The following is a 23,940-nucleotide window of genomic DNA, read 5'->3' as shown; positions in this document are numbered from 1 at the left end:
AATGTGATAGAATATCAGATCTAAATTGCTAAACAACTTCATTTTCTACTCCTTTACCCCAGTTCACCACCAACCCCCCCCTCCAAAAAAAAAACAAAAAAACACAAAAACAAACAAACAAACAAAACCCCCAAACCCCCTCCTATGGAAACAGCAGAACTACACCAATTTGAGAAGACAGCGAGATAGAAAGATATAAATTGGACACTGCTTGTGACTTTAAATGAACATGTGTTGGAGTGGACATGGAAACTGCTTCTCTTTGAGCAAGTTTTACTTGCAGCTTCAGTTTGCTGAACATGTTTCTTTTATCCCTCCAAAATATTTTCAAAAACATGCGCTAAAATGTCACAACAAAACTTGTCTCCTTATTTCATAATTCTGTAGCATTATAAAGCAGTCCTGGCTGGATAATGCATAATTTCTTCTTTTTCAGTTGTTTTCAGAAGTCTTATTTTCCACCATCTTGTTGTGTGATATAGTGAACTACTACAGAGAGTTATTCAAATCTCAGGACAACTGGTTATTTTACACTGATGAGAACATTGTGTATACACCCTTCTTGAAGAGTAAAACTTTTGGTTTGTGTAATAATGAATAGAAGGAATCTGGAAATGAGTTATATTTTCAAGTCTTGAGCATTATAAATCTTGGCTTGCAGTACTATAAAACAATTATCATTTTAAGTATATGGTGTAATCTAACACAAATAGTTGCATATATGGTAGTTCCTGGTCACGGTACACTTACATTGAAGTTGCCAGCAACATAGGCGGAAGCTAACATCAAAATAAAGCAAATAAATATGTGAGCCTAAGTAGTTCTGGAGAATTAGCTCTAAAGAATTCCAGTTTCCTGTTGATCTGCATCTTACCATTGGTCAACTTTTGTGTTTAAGATAACTTATGTGTGCCAAGAGGGCTTATGATGTTTTTCTTCCATTTAATGTCAAACAAAATGTCACTTCCATGTGCAGTCTTTCTATCATCAAGGCACTTAATGGTCTATCTGCTTCATCAGGCTGCCTATTTTCATGACATTTGTGGAAGAATAATTATCTTTGGGACCTCTAGCCTCTACTTCGCATGTGGCTGAAATCAGAGAGCACACACACACAAACACAGACTTTATAAGCCTTGTTTCCAAAGGAAATTGCTCTAAAAAGATACTCTTCTGCCTTTTGTTTTACAAGAAGTGATCTCATTGTAATCAAAACGGATGTCCTATGAAAGACATTGGGAGCTTTTTCCATTCAAATTAAAGATAAACAATTAACACTACCCAGTATCAGAAGAGCAAACAAGCAGCTGTAAGTGATAGACCAGTGACCCCAAAGAAAGCATAATGTCCCACTTCAAGCAGTAATGTTATTTCTTTTGGAAGGGAGGCAGGATTTTCATACCGTGCCATGGATGGCTGCACCCATTCTCCTGCTACTATTTAGTGTATTTCTGATCGCAAACTTATCAGGTTCCTTATGAGATCAGTTTAGTTTCTGTTGTTTCTACAAGGAGATTCCTTCCCCTAATAACACAAAAAAAAATATCTGTTTCTAATGTCCTGTATAAGAATACAGCATAGATCTTCAGGGTTCACATTAAAGTCAGGAAAAATACTAAATGACGGTAATATGAAGATTGGCCAATTCAAAAAGGAGACATTAGGGGACCAGGAAAATTAATTACTTTTATACAGATCATGAGAAATAAAATTGAAAGAAATGTGCTCCAGCTATAAATTCTTTCAGATGACATAGGTAAAGGGCATGATTCATAAATAGTCAGGAAATTATGAAAAGGATAAATGGTCCAAAATTATGGGAAAAGTAATTTTCCATGATTGGTAGGATGAACATAAGAAGAGCAGACTTCTCTGCTGTTAGGGTAAGCTCAGTAATAAGATACATGCATTGAGCAGCTGAAATGTCAGTAGGGTTGAAGTAGCAATGGATTCTGCAATGACTGATGCTACAAACTGAAGTGTGCAATTACATGATCCCCCAGGCTTCTGAATCTGATAGAAATCTTCCCATCACCTGTCACCAAATAGTTTCACTTTTAGGACACGTTCATGTGGTGTGACAGAAATTTACCTAAACCTTTTTAATTTTATCTGGTCTGACATCTCTTTGGAAGATTAGTACCTTCGTAGGCTCTGTTTCCCAACCAGAGTAAAAGTAATACTCAAGACACCAATATTTCTGATTCTTTATTATGGCACTTTAAAGCATATAAACTCCATTTCTAGGTGTTTCAAGCCAGTTTAAAAATAAAATAAAATAAAATGAGGCTTTAGGTTTTAGGCAGTATTTCAGTAATTTTGGTTAAGAATTTTTTAAATGTTATTAGACAGGAAATAAGAATTTTGCTAGGAAAACTAAGAGTCTTCTCAAAATAAGGCTTCCTTTCAGCAAAGCATGTACATGTTTGCTTAAGTTTATCATGTCCATTGGCTCACCAGTATATATTTTTTCAGATAAGAAATTTGTGGGTTTGAAACATGAAAAAACAAACTAACCCCTGAAAATACATTCCTCTACTTAAACACCAACAAAACTTATCTCTTATTTATACCCACCCCATTCTATTTACCTTCAAACATGCAAGTTAGAAACAACTCTAGAGCCTGAACTCTGAATGTTTTTTTCTGTTTCAGATCTTGCTACCTTAGCAATTAAGGGTGCTAGTCAAAATTCAGCTTGCTATTAACTGTTGCCATATATTGCATAATCTTGAACTGAAGGCAGTTTGTAGTAGAGCCTAAAACCAAAAATGAGTTTTTATAAAACCTCACTTTAAAATTCCACTATAGTAACAACATTTCCACTTCATATATTTGACAATTTTATTTAACAGCCTCATAAATTCAGAATAGTTACATAATAGTTACATCACGGCTTTTAAAAAGGATTGCACTCAGCTACTCAGTCCATTGAAATACTAGAAAACAGGGAAAAGGAAAATACGGAGTGTAAAGGAGCTCTGTCCACTGAACTGAGTTGTTTGTAGCAAGTTCCTACTGAACATGATGACGTCCTCATGCTTTCTGGTAGACTCTAACACATTTGACACCATTCATGTCACATTCCTAGAAGATAAAGAGATGGATTTATTGATTTGCCTGAGTACAGACTATAAGGAAAAAGATCTTTTAGAGTTACTTTTCAGGCTACTGGCCAGCAGCACTCAAGGTTCAGAAAGTGGGACTGGACTCACCACCACCAATTGTCCATCTACTAGCTTCCGTGTTATTATGGTTTTCTTGCCATCCCATTCCTGCTCCTGAATCAGTGACCCATCATCTTTTAAGCTGACAAGGGTCTGAAAGAAGAACCCAAACATTAATATTTTACCCATGACATTTGACGAAGACTGAGGCTTTCCGACACCTTATTCCAAAGGAAAAATTCCCACCCCAGCTCACTCAATAGTGATTTTGCCATTGACATCTACAAAGCCAGGATATTATCTTAGATGTTTTATTGATCCTCTTCCTGCAGTAGCTCACTGCCGGTTTACTCGCTGCTCTGACACATTCCTGCATCAGGCAGACCTTTGACGGCATGCACAATTTCAATTAACAAAAGCAGACCGATGTTTTCTGTTAAACTCTTTGTACAAGGGCTTTGAGCTTTTGTGTAACGTTTCTCTGATCTTGCAATAATAGATGAATTGCCGGTGTGTGGCTGGAGCGGGGGGGAATGGTACACAGAGAGCACTCATGGAAATGAGAGAGGCATATTTGAGGGCTTCCTTGGGTTTAACCTCCTTTTGGATGAATATTCTCCTTACTCGGTGCAGGGAGAAGCTCTTTGCCTTCTAAAACTGGAGATTAGGGACTGTGATTCACATGTATGCCTTATGTGTCTTATCCCACCGCACACCGAAGCGGGCTCTCTTGTTATGCAAATACGAGATTGAGCAGAAAGGTTAACCCTAGGGCTGAACGGACTCTGATTAAACATCAATGGGATTTTTTCCACAGGCTTCAAATGAAGTGGCATGTGGCTTTAACAGGGATTTAGAGGTCTGTTAGTTTTACTAACACAATGCTTCTGCTACAAATTGAAAACAACAAAATACACAAGACATTATTGGTTTCAGCATTTTCCCTCTTTGGAAGTTGCTTAATCCATGGGGAAAAAAAAAAAAGGAATTTATTTCAATGAGACTTACAGAGACAGCTGTTCATCAAATAAAGCATTGTTAGTGTGGATGCAAAAACTGATTTTTAAATAGCATCTCCATCTGTAAAACACCCAAAGAATTCTGTTTTTTCAATAGGAAGTCTAGCATACTGACCTGAGTTTTCCTGCCATCTAATGTATTCTCCTCAAATTTCTCACCAAGCTTGAAGCTGAACTGTGAAGTTTTGAAGGTGCTTTCTGTTTTTACGGTGATTGTGTCCCCATCCTTAATAATGTAAACATCGGGTTTGGCCATGCTTCCCATTTTTCTCATGGCCATACCCACACCTGCAAGGGGAGAGGCACAGAGTGTCACAAAGTCAATCAAACCCTAAGGCTTAGGGCCACACAAGAATTCAAATACCTAATTCCCATTTAATTAGCACTTAAGTACACTTGAGAATCAAAGCTCAAGAGCCACAAAGAAAGAGGATGTTTTAAATTATCCACTGATGAGGAAGGAAAAAAGCTTATTTGCAGGGTTATTCTTTTGCTTCCTCAGAGAGCTAAAGTTAAATCTATTTTGCCCTCTAGAGGACTCGCAGATGTCCCAAAACTCAGCACTGAATTTTTACAAACAGAAATAAACAATAAACAGGAAAACAAACACAAAAACTTAAACTAATATAAAATTATTCCCTTCAAGTTCTGAACACTTTAAAAATTCTACAGATTATTTTTAAATGACAGGTTAATCCACCTGCATATTTATTTCAGCTTACTCAAGAAATACTCTTCCATCACTCTGTACACAATTGCAAACATGCAATTTTTAATACAATTCCATCTTCTACATCCTGTATCCAAGGTATGGACTTGTGAATTAGAAAACCACTATCATGCAAAATAGTGCTTACACATGCATGCACCAAAAAAAAAAAAAAAAGACCTTGAGAGAAATGAGCTCTGTGAATAACTGAAAAAATCATCATCTGGAGTAGAAACAGCAGCCCTCAAAACTCTTCAGCAAAAAAAGAATCACCCTGCCTCAGCCCTTGTGTGCACTGTTTGAGGGGTTTGCTTGAGTCTTTTTGATCTGAAGGATGAAGATACAAATAAGAGGGTAGTTGGGCAACAAATGCGAATCCATCAAATTGGAAAGTGCAGATCCGAACCAAGAATTGATAAGCAACCACATGGAGCAGAAAGTGCCACCAAGTCTGGGTGGCACACAAGAGTGTCTGGGCTGTGCAGCTGGTGCAGTTAGAAAATGTTGTCACATAACAGCACAGCACTCCCCTGGAGTGTACAGGATACTTGGGTGAGGGCTGAGTCCACAAAGCAAAGATTACAGTTTCCTCGGGAGGTGGAAATAACAAAGTACTTCCCAGCCACTTCTGCTCCAGACTCAACTGAGATTCCAGGACTGAGCCTGCAGAGCAAAAAACCAGTCCTCCTCAGTCCAGCTTTTCCGACCAGAGATGGAAATTATTGTGACAGTGACCCCCCACCCAACCCTTTTCTGTCATCCAGTCCAGAGTAATCAGGGAGTTATCTGATCAGCTACGCCTTGAGATCCAACTAAACAGAGATGAGCGGCGTATGTTTTCCATATGGCAAGGAGTGAAATTCAAACTTCTTTATTGTTGAACTTTCTTTTATTGTTGAACGTTTTTTTATACAGACTGAGCAGAATCTGCAGAATCTCATTTATGGTGCATCAGTAGGGTCAAAGGCAGAGAGTTTCCTAAGTAGTCAGCAAGGGTGAGATCCAATAAAGGGCTGTCTCCTAAAGTGTGACTTGGAGTAAACTTAATTGTCTAAATTGTAATTGTAAAAAGGAAAAGTGACTGGTTTAAGATTGCAATCTAAAACCAATCAAACACTCAGTTGCTGTCTACACACGGGAGGTGCTCTGCAGTTCTAGCACTTAATTTCTACTTCGAAGTTGCAACTTGGCATATGCCTAGCGCTGGCTGTTAGATGGGAGCACCGCGGCATCCTAATCCATGGCTGAACTGAGCTGAGCTTAAAATTCTTGAATTTCTGCCAAAGTCTCCCAAAGGGCTCAGTCCAGAAGGCTTTCTCGCATCATAGCTATCACATATTGACAGGCCTCTCACAAAATACAGTTACAGCCACCGCTGTTTGCAGAGTGTAAATGCAGTGATGCCTTTTGGATTTTACATGAAGAGCGCAAGACTTAAATTCCTTCCCCTCCTCCCTCCAAAGACATTCGAGGCCACATCTTCCACCTCTTGAGAAAATAGCCTAGCTTTCAGCAGTGAATAAATTGCAGAAAATAGTAGCTCCTGGGCCACGCAGACACCGCAAGGTGCCTGTCACCTGCTGGCCAGGATGCTCACAGGGAGGTGGTGAACCTGAACTTGCAGAGGAGGCTCCTGCTGTCAGGTCTGTTCTCGATTCAGCAGCTTGGCGTTACAGAACGCAGGGCAGCTTGGAAGCCGGGATGACAAGCCGGGACTATCGCCCTGAGATAAGGGTGCTACTACCCACAGGCGCATACGAACAGCCTCTGGCAGCGCGCTCGGCTGCCGGTTACCCACAGGCGGTTGATCCAGTTTGGCTTTCTGGTGAGGAGACACCCAAGGTGACTTGACGGGGAGGCAGCCCAGGCTCAGCCGGTCTGTGTGTGGCCGCCCCGGGCGCCGGGAGCCCGGCCGGGCCCCGGCAGCGGCGCTGCCGTGCGGCCTCCGCCATCCGCCGCCCCGCTCCCCGGCCAGGGCGAGCGCGGAGCCCGCTCCCCTCCGCCGGTCCCACCGCCCCGGGCTGCCCCGGCTCCTCGCCCCGGGGGGAGAGGGAGGAGCAAACCGGCCCGATGGCAGCGGGGCTGCCGGCACCGGCCGGTGATCAGGGGCGCTGCGGGCGGGAGGGGCCGGCCGGGCAGCGGGGAGGGCGCCTGCTGGCACCGGCACCTGCCTCCCGGCAGCAATTACGGTGCAAAAAGGGTTGCCGACATCTTCAGGACGCGGGGCCGGAGAGGGCTGCTCTCCCGGGAGGAAGGGTCTGCCTCCGGCCGGCGCCCCCTCCGCGGCGCCGGGAGGGCGCGGAGCCCCCAGGGCCGCATCCCGGAGCATCCCGGCATCGCCGCCGCCCCCCCGCAGCTCACGGCCGGGCCGCCCCCCGCCCTCCGGCCCGGCGCCGGGGCCGCGCCCGCCGCGGACCTTGGACAGAGCCTCGCCGGCCGGCGGCGACGCGTCCCCGGGGCGGCCGGGGCCCGCAGCCCTCCCTCCTTCCCTCCCTCCCTCCCCCCCGCAGGCGGAGAGCCGCCGGCCCCTTACCCAGCTCCTTCATATACTCCTCGAAGCCCTCGCTGGAGATGAGGCACCATTTGCCTAAAAACGCATCGATGGCCATGGCGATGGCGGCGGCGCTGGGGCTGGCGGCGTCCCTGGGAAGGCGCGGAGGCAGGAGGACGGGCTGCAGCGCGGCCGCGGCCGCCTTTATAGAGGGGCCGGCGACATGTGCCGCCGGGGAGAGCCAATGGGGCGCCCGCCGCGCCCCGGCCCCTTCCCCGCCGAGCCCCCGCCCGCCGAGTCCCGCCCGCGGCGGCGGCGGCAAGAGCGGGCACGCCGCGCCGCTGCCCGCCCTCCTCCCGCCCTCCTCCCGCACACGGACACGCACACGCGGACACCGTCCCCACCCCGGGCCTGCGGCCCCCCCGGGACGGCACGCTGCCCCCAGAAACGGTGGGACACCGCCCGAGCCATCCCGCCCAGGGGCGTCGCGGCCTCAACGCCTCTTCGGACGCACGCAGCACCCGGCGCCTACCGCGGCGGAGAGGGCACCCGTGGGGGCCAAAGCCGGTCTCCAGGATTTTGGCTCCAGGGAAGTCTTTAAAGTCTGGGGCACTGAATCCTAAATTACGCCGTTTATTACGTACCACGCTTTTCACGGATAATTCGGGAACAAACGAGCACGGGGCATCGTATGGCACAGAGGCAGAGCAATAAAGGAGTCAGCATCCCCAAGCAGTTTATCGGGTTTTTATTGCGGGCCTTCCCAGCCTCCCCTCAAGGCCCGCTGGTATATCACATATTACTGAACTACAGCAATCCATAGCGTGCTGCGACCTGGGCACAGACCTCTTACACACACACTCAGTGACCAGGTGGCAAACAAAATACAGAACTAATGGAGGCACTTGCAGTACACAGGAAAAATCAAAGCCTGAATGCAACCTCATGCTTTAGCGCTGGAGAAATGCAGATTTGGTACCTTGGTTTCCATCCATATTGAACTGCAATACCCTAATTCCTACTTCCTGAAGGAAAACACAGCAGCTGCCATTACTGTACACGGGTGCAGAAGTACCGTCATAAAATGCATGCCGTTACCAGGCCCCAGGAGGTTCGAGCCAATCTTTTGCCAAATTCTGCCAGGTGAGCAGAGGGATTTACTGTCACATTCTGTGAGAAAGCTGCTATTTCTAAGCCACAACAGAAATCCTGATTGCAATGTATCCCCAAGATTTGTTTCCAGCATCAGGGTTATGCCAATCTCTGCCTCTTTTGGCCTTGTATCAGACTGGATGAAACCCATAGCTACTTTCTCCTGGCCAGAAAAAACCAAAAATCTGAAGATACACCTAGAGCCTGGAGTTTTTTGATGGAGGAGCCGTGGCTATGTTTCTCTGCTAGTACTTTTATTGAGGCGTTTGAGACTGAGGTGTCTCAGCAAGGTTTCTGTGCTGGTTCCAGCATTTCACAACACGAGAAGGTGCCGTGAATCCAAATGTTTTGGTGCAAGGAGACTGCTTCCCTTTATGCTTCGCAGTGATGCAACTTAGTAGAGCTAAATTGAATCAGTTTGAAGGTTCAATGCTTTCTAGAAAAGGTCAGATTCGTCATACACTAAGTAGTAAGCTCATTTTTCAACTGAGATTTTTTAAAAAATCCTTCTAACTATCCTTCCCTACTGAGCCTCCTTTAATTACCTTCCACTTCTCTGACTATGCTTGCTTTTAATATGCAAACAACACTATAGCGTCTGCTCATAAGGCAGCAAGCCACATTGCTTTTTTTTGTCATTAAGTAGGTACATTGAAACACAAGACTTTCAACTTCCTTCCACTTTTATCTTTTGTTTGTTTGGGTTTCTTTCTTGTGCAAGAGGCTTCGGAGTAAATTTTAAAATAGGCTGATGTTTACTACCTAATTCATGGTAGCGGAACCAAAATGCCATCCGTCCTGCAGTTCTTTTCTGGTTGCTTACAGAAAGGATAAATGAAAAGCAATTAGATGAGGGATCAAACAGAATCATCCTTCAGGAATTAGGAAGTCTTCGGTCTTGTAAAAAGGGGACAATTTCTAGAAATAGAAATCTTGGCTTTACTCCATGTATGCTAGCAAAGAATTTCGGATCCACATTTCTGCAGTGCTGCCTGCAGATGGCTTACGATATGCAAATAGCATTCAGGTATAATGCAGCAGAAGATGTAAAATCCACTATTTCCATCTAGTGGTGAGACAGTATTCCTGGATCTGAAGTACATGGAGATACAGCTACCTACCTGTGCAGAACGTTACTATGTTTTTGAATCCTCCCACAAGTTATTTGGTTTGATTTATTCTCCTTACAAATTTTTCAAGTCTAGGCATGTAAGTTCATATAAGATGTAAGAAGAAAAGAGAATCTTATCTCTCTTTTCTGACACACAGACTATTAGGATACAGTGAAAAATCCCTCTCAGTTTTTACAAAGATTTAATGTTTTGCAAATTAATCTGATGACACAGATTACTGGCTGTGACACTGTCAATGCCATATCTCAAAATGTCTTCAAAACAGGATAGTGCTGAAATATTGGTCAAATATGGGCTCCTACTTTGGGAGCCAAGGTAAAATGGTCAGATATTCAGTGATGCTTGGGCCACAGGGATCCATCTCTGTAAATCCCAGTTCCTGCCTGGTTTGAGGCTGACATCACAGTCAGACGTGTTTTGTGTATGTAGTTTCCTCTTTTCTCGAGATGATACGCCCAAAGAGAAGCAGCAAATACATGTATTCATATGGAAAGTGTTCGACTCCTACGCCACATATAATTGTTTCAGCGCAGACAGCTGAAGTTCTCTGAAGTTGTGCTCATTTCCACGTTAGACTATACATTGTCCAAGAGAAGGAGAATCAAATTTACAATGAGAAGCGTAAATTTTTCCGTGGAAATTAGCTGCACGGAAAGCACGTAGCCACAGTTAGAAGCAACCACCACCTTGGCAGCGTGGGCCTGCCAGAGTGAATGTTTTCCTGAGGTAGTCAAGCCTTTGCATCTCGTAGGAGGGGAGGATATTACAGTCCTTCATTACCAAGTGCAAAGAAAAGGGTGAAGGCAAAAGAGTGCACAGACACCTTCGTTCTACTCCTTTGGGCAAGTGTGCGTCGTGCCGTGATGCTTCACCTGACATGAGAGTTGGGAAGCTGTGGCCAGCAGTGTTTGAGGTTTCTCTTCACGTAGCCATAGCATTACCCATTGCATGCAAGCTAAGTCATATTTCATCTTTCGGAGTCATAATACCTCCTGCTTGGGCAGGGCAGAGCACCACCTCCTCGTCTGCAACATATCGCTGATTAAGTTGCATAGGAGGTGTAACTTTTTCCCTAGACCTTTACTCATTAAACTGCCCATATGTTTAACTTGGAAGGAACCCAATCTGATAGCGCTATGCTTTGCTTTACTGTATAAAAGGGAGGATCTTGCTTTCCTTCTAGTATACAGATACATCGTGAATATATAGTACCATCTCTAACTGGTAGGCTTCTTCTAGACAAGATTACCTCTTAAGAAAGCCTTAAAAAATTGCCAGGAAAATTGGACACCACAGCCCAAATTTTACTCTCCAGCCTATCCCTAGCTGTGAAAAAAATCAAAGCAGTCCATGAATAATAGTTACTCACCCCCAAGGCATGGATGAGAAAAACTGCATAGGTAGCACAGCTTTGTTTCTGTTTCCTTGTTGTACAAGTTTGGTTTTCCTTTCCCAGCCATGTCATCACTGCACAGACATGATGAAACACGTGCTATGGTTGCATAGCTGGCCTGGGTAAGCTTTACTCCAGCTCAGGAGCCATTTGCTTGGGCAATACTAGACCAGGGATTATGAAGCAACAATGAACCTGCAAGTTTTCATTTGTATGTCAATATGCACAAGATCTTCTGGCATATCGGCATTTTATTACCTCTGAGTTAAAACAGCTGGGCATGGCCTGTGTTTTGTCAATGAGCTTTGTGCGATACATCTCAGTTTTTCGAGTCCAAACAAAGCCAAAGCCATCTTACTCTCCAGCACAGCTTAGTCTAAGGAGCATGGGTCGAAGGAGTCCTTGCTCTGGATCTGGCCACTGCTGCATCTGCTCTGGGTGGCCGGCTGTCGGGGACGGGCAGGCTCACGCGTGCCTGCGTGCAGTGCCGAGCCAACCGGAGCCCCGATCCTTGCTGATGCCACAGAGCATTACTATAATGCAATTAACATGCCGGCAACCTCAGCGTATGTCCTGTACGCTGTCAGCAGCATGTTCAAAGCAAGTTTAAAAGGAAATGCTTACATCGAGGGCAAAGTTTACTGCGGCAATGGTGTGACAGCTCACTGATTGTACCGTGCCTCAATGACAGGAGAGAAAGCTCCAGAGCCTGCAGCGACCAGCAAGAGCACTATAGGCTTCATTTTCCTCTTTCCAGACAAAAATGACCTGATGTCAGTTCCAGCCCAGCTCACAGTGACTGCAGATAGAAGAGCTTCTGTCTAAATTGGGAAGCTTTGAAAAAACCTCTTTATTTAGCAGCAGTATCTACCCTGAATAGCAAACATCCACGCATTAGTATAAAAATATTTTTATCTTCAGAATTTGATAATCAGCATAGTCATTACAATATTAAAAAAGAGATCAGGATGACTACAAATTGTCCATAGCTGTAGTTTTAGCACTGAAAAGGCCTTTGATCCACATAGAACAGAAGCATATTAGCAGGGGATACCTGCTCACAGAGGAGACTTTCAGAAAGATAATACTCCGGCATGGCTCTCTAGAAACCTCAGATGTACAAAAAATTATCCCAAAGCTCTACAAATAAAGCCTAATAAACCCCCCAACTTTGTCCTTTCTGTGTGGTCTGGAACAGTAAGGACATAAGGACAAGGAATGGCAAAAATACTTGGAATAAATAATGATAAAAGAAATATTTCTACCAATGATGATTAATTAGCCTATGAAATTTAGTATCACAAATTACAGATGTGCCCACTGGATTTTGGAAGGGGTGTATAAAGTTTTACCATTATTTTTTTGATTGCATATTATAAGTAGAGTTTCATTACTAAGGATATTGATCGAACACTGTGAAGGTAACCTCAGGAAAACAGTTTAATTTATAGTTATAATGATTGCACTACTTTTCATTCTCAGGATGTCACCAAGGCGAGTATCACAGCTATAGAAATCTGGAGGGCAGAGCCTGACACTCGTCCTCTGCAGAGGAAGGGTCTTCTCAGTGTGATGTGGATACCAGCGCCTTTCCCAGCAGCACTGGAGAGGGACTGCAATTGCTGCTCTTCATGCTGAGCAAAATCCTGTCATGTTAGGAATACCTGTAGCCTGTCTACCAGATCGGGGCTCCCAAAGGACTTTATCCTGGGGTGACAAGGGCTTAGGTGTTAAAGAGATCCCTGGGGCACTGTTGATGAAGGCTAGCTTTTGCCAAAAAGCACAAGTCTCCTCACACCTGTGTGCAGCAGGAAGAGATCAGCTCTCCAGGGTGTCACTCAAGCATTAGCTTCCCGTTCTGACACGCCTTTCAGAAAAGACCTCCTCTTTCATGGACTGTAGAAGAATCTAGGGAAAAACATTTGGAAGTTAAAGCTAGTTTTTACTATTATCCCATTCTCATTGCCAACACACTAAGTTGGCCAAGTGTGCTGACTACATGACTCGCATTCAAAAGATCTTCTAAGAAAATTCTTTCCTCTGGTATCTCAGGCAACCATGCAGGACCAGCAAGTATTCTCCAGTTTGCTCTTCTAGACTCGAAAAGCCTCATGGTATTCAGGTTTACATCCTCGATTCCTTCTCAAGATATGATCTTACATATCTAACACCTAGGCCAGAGAAAATCTATAAGGAGGCAAGAAACTACATTACAGTTCCCTGATTTTTTCCTATGCTTCTGCCACAAGATAGTTTCTGGTACTGATTTCGGCACTTTTACATGCAGTTTAACTTGATACTGATCTGGCTGCGTGAAGGAAAGGAAGAATTAACTATCCAATTCTTAAATTTGCCCATTTCCAGTAAATACTTTGAAATTCATTTGAGAAGTAGATTTTGAAGACAAGTTCTATAAAGCCCCACCTAGAAAAAGAGACTTTAAAAACTCCGTGAAAATAATTATCGTTTCTTTTATTTGTGCAAGTGATCTGAACCACTTAGATTCACCAGTAATGAAAAGACAATTCAGTGAATCTGTGCAAGAACTACGTTTGAGATGACAAATTTGCTGGCTTTGCATGCTGACCATCCTGCATTTATAGTAAGGCTAGTCTTTGACTCCTCGCTGAAAAAGGGTGGAGGGGTCAAAAGAAACAGAGTAGTGCCTGAGTAAGGAAGGAACATGCTGCTTTGCCTCCTGCCTGTCCTCTGAACTTCCTGCAGGGACTGCCAGTCTGAGTTGTGAAAACCTGTCCACTACAGACCCGTCTTTCCCAGGCTTTGCTCCTACTGACTGAGCATTCCTGTAACAAACAGGTCTGCTGGTCCACTTTTCCAGCTATTTTGTCTTACAAGAAATGTTCTTTTCATTTTTAAGTCAAACTCGCCTCATCCAGTGAAGCACAATGCAGAGATCTTCTCTGATATGTCATTAACCTCTGCTGGCAACACTGCCAGTATGCAGGAGACAGCTTTAAGTCAAGCAGAGTCTTTACGCTTGCCTTAACTCTGCTTTCAAGTACCACTTTGAAACTTAAAAAGACACGATCAAAACAGGTCGGCAACTCCTTTGCTTTCACACCTCTAACATCTATCCCTGGGCACAGCCTTAATTTTGTAACATCTTGAGAAGGCCAGCTCAAGGTAAAGACAATTTGTTGTTAAGTTAAAGACCATCAGAAGCAAAGTAGCATCTCTAACCATTCGTGCTGCTCTGTCCCAACATTTCTCAGCATACAGAGCGAGGTTGAGCAGGAAGAAGAGAACAAGTAGTGGTCTACCAGGAGCAAAGCACCTTGGTTGCTTGAAGCTACTGCAAGCTTGCAGCAGACAATAAAAAAGGCTCAGATGAGTGACTCAGGCCTTCCAGGGGGAAAAGGTAAGACTGGATGAGATCAAATAGCCTTTTTCTTTCCTGGTGCTGTTACACCTGGAGAAGGAGAAGGGAGGGAAGTGCAGCTGGGAGAGGCACTGCTGACAGGTGACCTGTCAGTCTGAAGGTGACTCCAAACCACTCAGTGGAGAAGCAGAGCCCAGCACCCACAGAAGCTGGTCACACATGTAGTTGATGAGGTGGACAGTAAGCCAGCAACTCAAACTGCAAGGGGTGTGTACACCTGCACAGGGAGAGTCCGCATGCAGAAGATACCCGATACACTTGGGAGAAAAAGTCTTGAGAATTGTTAAATACAGTCCAAGGATATTTAATTTTTTTTTTTTTTTTTGGCTTCCTTGCACCATGTAAACTCCTTGGTCATTCAAAATTTATATATAGTAGAGGTGAAGAACTAGAAGCCAACCAAAACTAATGCATTCTTCCACATCTAACAGGGCAAATACTTGTGGGCAATTTTCTGAAATTAGTAGATGACACCTTTTACAGGTTCACAAACAGCAAAAACGTATTAGATTGCCACATTTTCAAAATAATTGAGATTTAAAGCATCTTACACTCCTCAAGTGGGGTTTGCAGAGCAATACTGTATTGCACCCAGTTTTTCCTACAATATGTAGCATGAAATTGCCCAAATTGAGGTCCACAAAAATAACAAAGAACAGAATTTGCACTGGTATGCATGAACTACCTCTGGTAGCACGTTTCTACCTTGCAAGAAAGACATCAGGACACTGCAATTTTGTACTTATTTGGGCCAGCTAGTAGTTAAAACTTACTGTGGAAATGTTCACTAACACTGCTGCTCCTGGTTGAAATGTTTAATAAAGACACCATTATCTTTTTTCTAAAAACAGTGCTGCAGATATTTAAAAAGGGATTACCCTGACCAGCTAGTGTTACCTGAATGGCACATTCATCTGTTTTAGGACTATTTTCCCTATGCATTGACAAGAACTTCTAAATAAATAGGTATTTGTATGATACACAGGCCTAAGATTATTCTAATCATCGTTTTAAATCTCCAGGTATTAGAGATCTAGACATTTTAATGTCATCACCTGCTATCAGACACCCTACACAGACATGGTGTTTGTATTTAGTTAATCCTAGTGTTTTTAGGGCTTGTTCCAGCTTCTTTTATATTTAGGCAAGCACCCACATTTTTGGTGGGGTATAGTAATCAAGATTAGTGGGCTAGAGAATAATAACATGCAAAGTCAATGCTCACCCAGCCCTGCTTTGTTCTGCATGACTGACCTTAATACCCTCTATATCCACAGCCCTAGACTGTGCATGTCAGGAAGATGTCAGAGCAGCAGGTCGCTCGGCTTTGTTTCAGTCAATCAGACAGCAGCAGAAATTGATACTGTATGAACAGCTTGCAGCAAAGTTATCTAAATGCTTAGGGAAGAAATTCATTAAAGATTATCTTTAACATACTTGAAAAATAAATTCATACCTTTATCTACATGGTACAGGGAGAGCAATTTTCTACATATTAGCATAATAATAACCAGAGGAGTACCTCCTTGCCCATATTGCTTGTTTATATCACTTCAGTATCTTGTTGTCTTGAGAATGCATATTTTTGTTTTTCTGTCCTGTATGTTTTCCTTTATACCTTACATATTCAAATCCTAGTCATTACTTCTTTTTCATGCAGAAAATATATCAGTTTTACCACTGCAAACTGCAGCTACTAGAACACACAGCAAAAGCAGCATCAGCTAACACCTCATCCACCGAACTGTCAGTCATCTCTCAACAGCTACGTCACAGGCCTTTGGCCTAACCTAAACAAAAAGGTTGGGCATCTCTGGGTTAAAATGAAAGCACGTAGCAAGAGCATGTCTTTACAGAGCAAAATGCCCATCCATGCAAGTAAAGCAAAAAAAAAAAAAAAAAAATCACCTTTCTTCAACAGTGGAGAGGATTTATTTGGGCTATAAAAAGCCTGAACTAGAATCTTCATTTTTCTCCCTTTTCTCTTCAGAAATATAAACCCCAATCTTGGGCCAATATAAACACTACAGAAACTTAGTATCACTTAACTCCTGTTTTACTCTTTAAGTACTTACAGATGGGTAATTATTTAAGATGGATGTAAGTGCTTCACATTTAAACCCAAGTTTTACATACCAACATTGTTGCACAAACTGTCAAAGAAAAAACTAAAAAAAAAAAAAAAAAAAAAAAAAAAAAAAAAAAATCACAAAAATCACTGATATATTACAGTAAGTGGGCTTTTGGGCACATGAATACATGATTAACCAGGGAATGAATAATTCTGCAGTGTTTTTCCACTCGAACAATTCTCACTTTCCCTGTAAGGCTTCTTCAGGTAAAGTCATGCTATACCATGTTCTTCTAAACTGGGGGGGGTGGGGGAAGAAAAGAAACCAAAACTGTCCTTTGAACAGCCTTATTTCTATTTGGTCCACTTTCTAGGATGCTCTTCTAGCATGACAGGATTTAAAATCCTCTCAGTTTCAGGTGTTCTCATAACTCCTCCACTAGAAGGACGCTCAGTCGCAGGTTCAGGAGCTCAGCACTCTGAAACCACTCAGAAGAGTCGGTGGCCTAATAAAAAAAAAGGGTAAGAGACTGCAGAGAAGGTATTCATCCCAGACTAAGTCATTCACATCTATTGATCCCACATCTAAATTTCACTGACCCATCTGCCCCAGTCATCTTATCTCACTCTCTTCTATGTGTTGCAAACACACAGAGGAGGCCACCATAAAATATCATCAAACATCTTCAGCGCAGCTCTGCTTCTCCAAAATATCACCTTGACTTCAGCATCCTGGTGAAGAAGTTGCAAAGAACTACCTTGACAGTGCTATTAAAAACAACATTGCTTTCAGAAAGGACAGTATCCATTTACAAATCTCTGCAAAAGTAAGGTAAAATTTGTTTCAGATTTGTGCCCTAAATCTGCTGCCAAATTAACTTTGGAAATATACGTACTACAATTTTATAGAAGTCGGGCATCTGATTAACAACAGGTAGAACTAATGCCTCTCAATAGTACTGCACCTGCAATTCTCAAAACTGGAACTTTAATTACATTTTCATTATGAATTGAACTAGAACAAAACTGATGTACATGAAATATGTGTGCAGTTGACACCTTCACCTGCACAGCCTGAGGAGGGATCAACCCTCCCAAACCCACAGAGCTTTGCAATACAGATGAGACACCTAAGCACTTACTTCAATAAATAACAGGGTTGGACATAGGGCTATAAACACCAAATAAAGCTCTCCCTTTGATCTTTATAAAATATTTAATGAAATCTCCCAAAAGTGAGTGACAAAAATATTACAAAACTGAACTTCAAAGATAGCCCTTTTCTCCAATTATGAAAAAAACTAACGTACCTTTACCTTTGAGCTAAACTTAGCTACTTTTATGCAGGATGAGTAGCTCTACTGTGTGTTCACAGTCCCATTACCTTGTTACTTTAATCGCTGAGCTAAATTTACACTTAGCATCACACTTTCTTGAAAAAGAGAGGAAGAAAATGGCAGGGACTTAGCAACAGACGTATTATAAACATAGTATTACAAAATCCACTCTGTATTTGCAGCTTCCTGTCCCTCAGATAAGTCAATGATGAATACTTTCAAAGTTTTCTTCAAATTTTTGTATTTAATACTTTTCAAAAATAATAACCACTCTAATAATATTTTGCATTCCACTGTATAGAAATTTTGTAGGAAATAATGTCCAAAGAGATCTGTCTTCACTGTAATATTAATTTAATAGCTAATGTGTATTATTCACATTTATATGCAAGTACATGTGATAATAGTCCAACATGCAGATGACTGAGAGGCAGCTGCTTAGAAGACGCATTCATGCATCTTAAGCCGCTCTGACCCACTAGTGTTAGAAGATTTGTTGATCCACTATGTTTTCCTTCAGGTGAAGACAGGGAACATTTAAATGGTTCATTCTTCTGCATGTTAAACTGGTCAGTGTTTTGGCCATCTCTCTTTCAGACTTTGTTGCATAGGAGAAAAGCCTTCTGTGCAGCCTGCTGTTTTGAACATATGTAAATGCAAACACAGTTGTTTCACTGTTCTTCAGGGACTCTTCTTCTTGCTTTTCTGTTCTTCCTTAAGATCTTTTGCATTACATCTGGACCCCAATGCTGTTAACATTTCTACTGTCGTCAAGTTGGCTCCCTTCATTATCAATCGGTCTCCATCAACTGTAAAGGGGAAAAAATTTTAAGACGTCAGAAAGGCTAAGTCACAGTTACTTTAGTGTGTGGTTATCTTTTGTATATATAAATCCAAATACCCTGTTCATCTTGTCTGATTAGAAAGTACTCCACTTACCAAGGAATCTGATTATGCACCACCACCAAACAAATACATTAAACTGCACACACTACACATGTAATTTTCATTTCTGTATTGCATTATTGAAAAATCTGAAACATTTGTCTAGGTATACCTATAGTAAGAACACATATTGGATGAGAATGACTCATACTATGCCATCAAAGTCATCTAACAGAAGGCACAGAAGGCACTGGAAGGCATAATTTCCACACATGGCTCAGCATTTTAGCAGCATGTTGTCTATGGTCCGTTTAACTTGCTTCTTTAGCCAAAACAATGAATTGGTTTACACAATCTGGTGGTTAGAATGTAAAAAAAAAATAGAGAGCACTAGGATTTCTAAAATTCTGAATGATTATTTTAAAACAGGGAAGAGGCAGTAGAAGTTAAATATTGTACCTAAGTTTATTATTTATTTTTGCAAGATTTGCAAACACAAAAGCCATACTCAAACCCATATAATGCAATACCATGCATGGCATCCAAGTTCCAGCCCCATGTTTGCCAACTACAAGGGCTGCAAACCCTTCACTTGGAAAATAATCAGCTCTTAGGAAATGAAGAGTTCAGCACTGTAGGTCTTGGCATTAGTGAAATAAATTGTTTTGGTTTTATGCTGTGAAAAACATTAAGCTTTACTGCTTAAGTCTTAATACATCACAGTTAGAGACAAGGAAGGGAAAGACAGAGGCATGGAGGAGGGAGAAACAGTCAATGTCAACACTGAAAATAACTAGACTTTCCTAAGCAAAATGAAGTATGTTCAACAGTCTTGACATTTCTACCAATTCACTAAATATATGGAAGTTTAAAGAAAAGGGGGTAGCAGGAATCAATAATAATGAAAACTTTAATGGGCTACATGACATATTGGTCCATTACAGCACAGCAGGAAAGAAGATGCAGCCAGAGAAAAGGACAAAAGCAGATTACAGCCATCTGTTCACAGCCTAGAATCTGGGCCGCTTCCAGAACTGATGAAATTTCCACCATCAATTCCCTGCCTGCTCACTATACCCTCAAAGGAAACCAAGAAATTTGTTGTACATCAGTTGACCTCATTCTGCAAGTCCATCTGCACATGTATGGTCTTATCCATACGAGCAGTTCCTTCAAACTGCATAGTAAGTTACTTGATTGCATACGCAACTAAAAGTATTCAACTTTTCTGTTCTCAAGACTGAGATGCTGCCACCACAGATAAGATTAAAAAAAATACAGAAAGTGAACAGATTCTTACATCAAAACAGAGCTACACTTACTTCCCTGGAATTGTACCTGACTGCAACATCACACAAGTATGTCACTACAAAAGTAGACTCAACCCTAAAGTTAAGTCAGTTCTTTGATCTAAGATCCACCAGATCTAACTGTAGTACAAAGACATATATACACATTTATCTAGACATCAGACTTTTACTGACTCCCTCTTCCTTTTTTCCTCCCAGCTGCACAGCCTCCAGCTATGGACCAGAACCAAAAAAAAGTAATCACAGTAAAAAAAAAAATAAAATAAAAATCATAGAGAAGACAATAACATCGTAACAACACAAACACAAAAGGTCTCTTTTTTTTTGTCAAGATTAAAAACGAGCTCCTTACCAAACATAACATCTACAAGCGGTTCAGACCCATCATGTCTTACATCAGCGGTCACTTCACAGTTTCTATTGGTGGCCTGGATTTTTTTATGGTTTATACATCCAAGAAATTTTCTGAAAATATATTTGAAAATATATTAAGTATCTTGCAGATAGAAATTACAGTAAGTATATTTCTAAAACTAATTTGAATATATTGATATTGATGGGCAATAAAAGTATAAACAAAATAGGAATTGTATTTAATAATTTCAGACAGGTACTTCTTATGGCATAATCACTCTCAAAAATCCAAATGGATAGTCCTTACATGCTAACATGTAAAAAGCATACCGAAGAATTTTGCAAAATTCAGTGCATGCACTTTCTGTGTTTCTCTCAGCTGGGTTAGTAAAAATAATTTAAAACCCAAAACCATGAGCAAAGTCATTTCTATTTTTCTTTATACACTGGTTGCTTGCCAATGTTTTATTATTTGGGTTTGAGACAGCATTTATATACTTATTTAACATCATCAGTCTCCTGTAGATTTCTGAAATGCATGACAGCCATTTGACATTCTGGTGGCTTAAAGACATTCTAAGTTGTGTTACTAAGTTGATTTCAAAAGTAGATGTATCTGTAAAGCTATTGCGAAATGACATTTTATCACTCAAGAACCATAATTACTTAGATTTCTCCAACAGTAAATTACCAAGATATAGCAGCAGCTGTTGCCCCCTCTCTCTCCCATTACCAGCATTTGGACTAGTGATTATAGACCCTCACCTACAGGCTCAGGAACTGAGAGGGGCATCCCCCTGGGTAGTTTGGTAAAGCTAAATGCACATGCCTCTGTGCAAGGGTCTACACTTAGGCACAGAGATCCTCCTAAAATCAGCACAGAATGAATGCTGTGTGCATCCTGGTAACATCTGCCAGAAACAGAGCCCTTACGACAAATGCGGTGTCTTCTCATTCTGAAATGTGAAGGTTCTGCCTAGATTATGCTACGAAGCCCCGATAAATGCAAGCCTTCAAAGACCAAGACGATGAAGGTTACAGTACGGTGGATGCGGAAGTCTGGGAAAAAGAGTTTCTTCTCCAGAGAGGGAACAACAGATGCTGCCACTTCCCTCACGATTTGCTCCCAGGTAATTTTGTTTTGCTGGCTACAGTGACAGCAAGTCACAGGGCACTGCAGTGACAGCCGTTTCAACGGCTTCGTTTTGGTTCTGCCACTGCTGCGACCTGGGCAGCAGCCGGCTGGGGCGGCCGCTCTCCCTGCTCTTCGGGAACCTGCCACGCTTCCACGGGCGGAGGGGCGCAGGCCTGTGCCCCTCGCCGTGCCTGGGCTCTGCGGCAGGGCCTGGGGCACCGGCCGCACTGTGGGCGCACATAACCCCAGCCTCTACTCGCCCCACCACCAAATAAGTAAAATTAAGGGCAAAAAGTCCAGCCCTCACACCTGCCGTGAAACGTACAGAACCCACGCCCCGGGCGCGGGAAGGGCGCTGGGTGGTTTACAGACAGGGGAGCCCGGACAAGGCCTCCCCGCCGGGCGCGGGTCCGAAGGCCAGAGCATGCCGCGGCCGGGGCCGGCGCTGCCCCCGCAGCCCCCTCACCTCGTGCTCTCCACGTTGGACTCGAAGGGGCAAAAGCGGACCACGATACTCTTCACCGGCCGCAGCACGACCCGTATCTTGGACGCCATCTTCTTTCTGTCCTTCCCGCCCCACTACAACTCCCAGCAGCCCCCTCGCAGAGGCGGGAAACGGAGGCGGGCGTGCCGTCCGCCCCGCAGCCACCTGGGAAATGTAGTCCGCGGCGGCCGCCCCCGGGGTCTTCTCATGACGTGAGGGCGGCAGGCGGCCGGCACAGCTGCGTGGGGCCTGCGGCCCTGCGTGCCCCGCGCTTGGCGGGTTGCCGGCTGCCTGCCCTACGAGCCTCAAGTGGCAACGCGAGGCGCTCGGGCCGGGTTCGTTTGTGGCTGAGGGAGGGAGAGGGACCAACGGACCAACCTGTCCTGGCTCCTCCCCTGGCTCTGTAACACGGTAGGAAGAGTTGGGGGGGGGGGGGGGGGGCGGGGCACACTTCTGACATAAAACTGACGTAAAAGACTTCCTCTGGGATCGGAAGCCGAAGGAGCAGGTCCTTGTGCCGTTGAGGCTTACACGCAGGAGGCAGCGGCCGCGGGGTAACGCTTCTGGGACGCGGTAGTATATAGTGTCCGTAAACTTAAGCAGCAAGGCTGGGTTTGTTTTCTTTATATTAAGTCTGTCCCTGTGACGTCACAGCTTTTGATGACTTCCAGAAGTAGTTTATTTAATACAGTTGAATAGACGAGGATATTAACGAGGCTTACTAAGGAGTAGCTAATACGGCTAAGGATAAATTAGAGGCAGTATTTCGCAATATATCAAGCAGAAGAGAGACCTGTAAGAGGCAACGCTACTGAAGTGAATACTTTTTTTTTTCTTTTTTTTTTTTTCTGACGGGTCAGATACAGCAGTTGCACACCCGCTCTTTAAACAAAGGTTTTTGGACGCTGGTGTGGTTGGTGTCAGCTGTGTGTTTTCCAGTAGATGGCAGAAACCTCCCTGATAAATTGCTGCAGCGGTCTCGGGACTTTGTTCTGCTCAGCAGCACCGAGGTCTTGGTGAGGGCTAGGGGTGAGATGGAATAAACCCGGTAGCAATAGCATTTAAACACATGTGAATTTCTATGGAATATTCGATACAGACCCACCCTTCGGATCTACAGGAACTGCATTAAATACCTAGCATCCCTTGTGATGGGTAGCCTATTTTTAGAAGCTTATCTTTGTTTATTGGAAGTCCTCTTTTTTTAAAAATCACATAGTCATTGGGAAAAATCATCCTCTTCGCTGAGATTTAGCCAACAGATAGTAAGTAGCAAAACTAAACACAGCAGAGTCATTATAGTTTTAACATTTAATGTTTTTATTCTGGGTTTTTTTTATATATATATCATAGTCTTCCGTTATGGTAAAAAATACATTTCTGTGAGCTATCTTTTGAAAGACTCCACTGTAACCAATAAGTGGCTGATGTAAATAGGAATTTTTCCTATTTAATAGGATCAGACACAGGACCAGGTAAATAGAGTATTTTACATTTAGAAGGCAAAAGTAACTTACAAAATTACAACATCTCTTTCTTCATTATAACACAAAGAGCTTCATGTATTCCGTGTAAAATCTATAGCAAAATTTCCATTAGCTTCTATGGCAGCACTGAAGGAACAATATCAGCAAAGGACTGGGGAAGAAAGAATGGTCACTGATTTTTCTGAGGGCTCCATTGTCCACCCTATTGGTACGATGGCACTTACTGACTTAAAAATATGCATGGCAAAAACAGTTTTATATTTGCTCTTACTGCATTTTGATAGTAATTTCATGAAGAGTGTTTAACTTATATTACACAATTAAATGAAAGGAAAACTGTGTTTATTCCTTTCCATGCTCAGACTGGTTAACTTTTTAACATTTATTGTCAGCAGTAAAAGTTGCGTCTTTCC

The 23,940-nt window shown here is 42.8% G+C and overlaps 2 protein-coding genes across 2 annotated transcripts; both read right to left on the bottom strand.

Annotated features, from left to right (window-relative positions):
* Nucleotides 1-2,195: 2,195 nt before the first annotated feature.
* Nucleotides 2,196-7,587, bottom strand: LOC142029138 (fatty acid-binding protein 5). Its single transcript, XM_075023497.1, has 4 exons — nt 7,429-7,587; nt 4,302-4,474; nt 3,216-3,320; nt 2,196-3,087 (listed from the first exon to the last, which is right to left on the bottom strand). The coding sequence occupies exons 1-4, from the start codon at nt 7,502-7,504 to the stop codon at nt 3,037-3,039; spliced, it is 405 nt and encodes a 134-aa protein (XP_074879598.1). The 5' UTR covers nt 7,505-7,587; the 3' UTR covers nt 2,196-3,036.
* Nucleotides 7,588-18,096: 10,509 nt separating this feature from the next.
* MRPL53 (mitochondrial ribosomal protein L53) lies at nt 18,097-22,406 on the bottom strand. The gene is made up of 3 exons (XM_075023496.1): nt 22,023-22,406; nt 20,420-20,532; nt 18,097-18,681 (listed from the first exon to the last, which is right to left on the bottom strand). The coding sequence occupies exons 1-3, from the start codon at nt 22,109-22,111 to the stop codon at nt 18,554-18,556; spliced, it is 330 nt and encodes a 109-aa protein (XP_074879597.1). The 5' UTR covers nt 22,112-22,406; the 3' UTR covers nt 18,097-18,553.
* Between the last annotated feature and the right edge of the window lie 1,534 nt (nt 22,407-23,940).

This window comes from Buteo buteo, chromosome 3, assembly GCF_964188355.1.
Source record: "Buteo buteo chromosome 3, bButBut1.hap1.1, whole genome shotgun sequence".
NCBI classification, from domain to species: domain Eukaryota; kingdom Metazoa; phylum Chordata; class Aves; order Accipitriformes; family Accipitridae; genus Buteo; species Buteo buteo.
The sequence above is the reverse complement of the archived record's forward strand: the minus strand, read 5'-3'. Positions and strand labels throughout refer to the sequence as shown.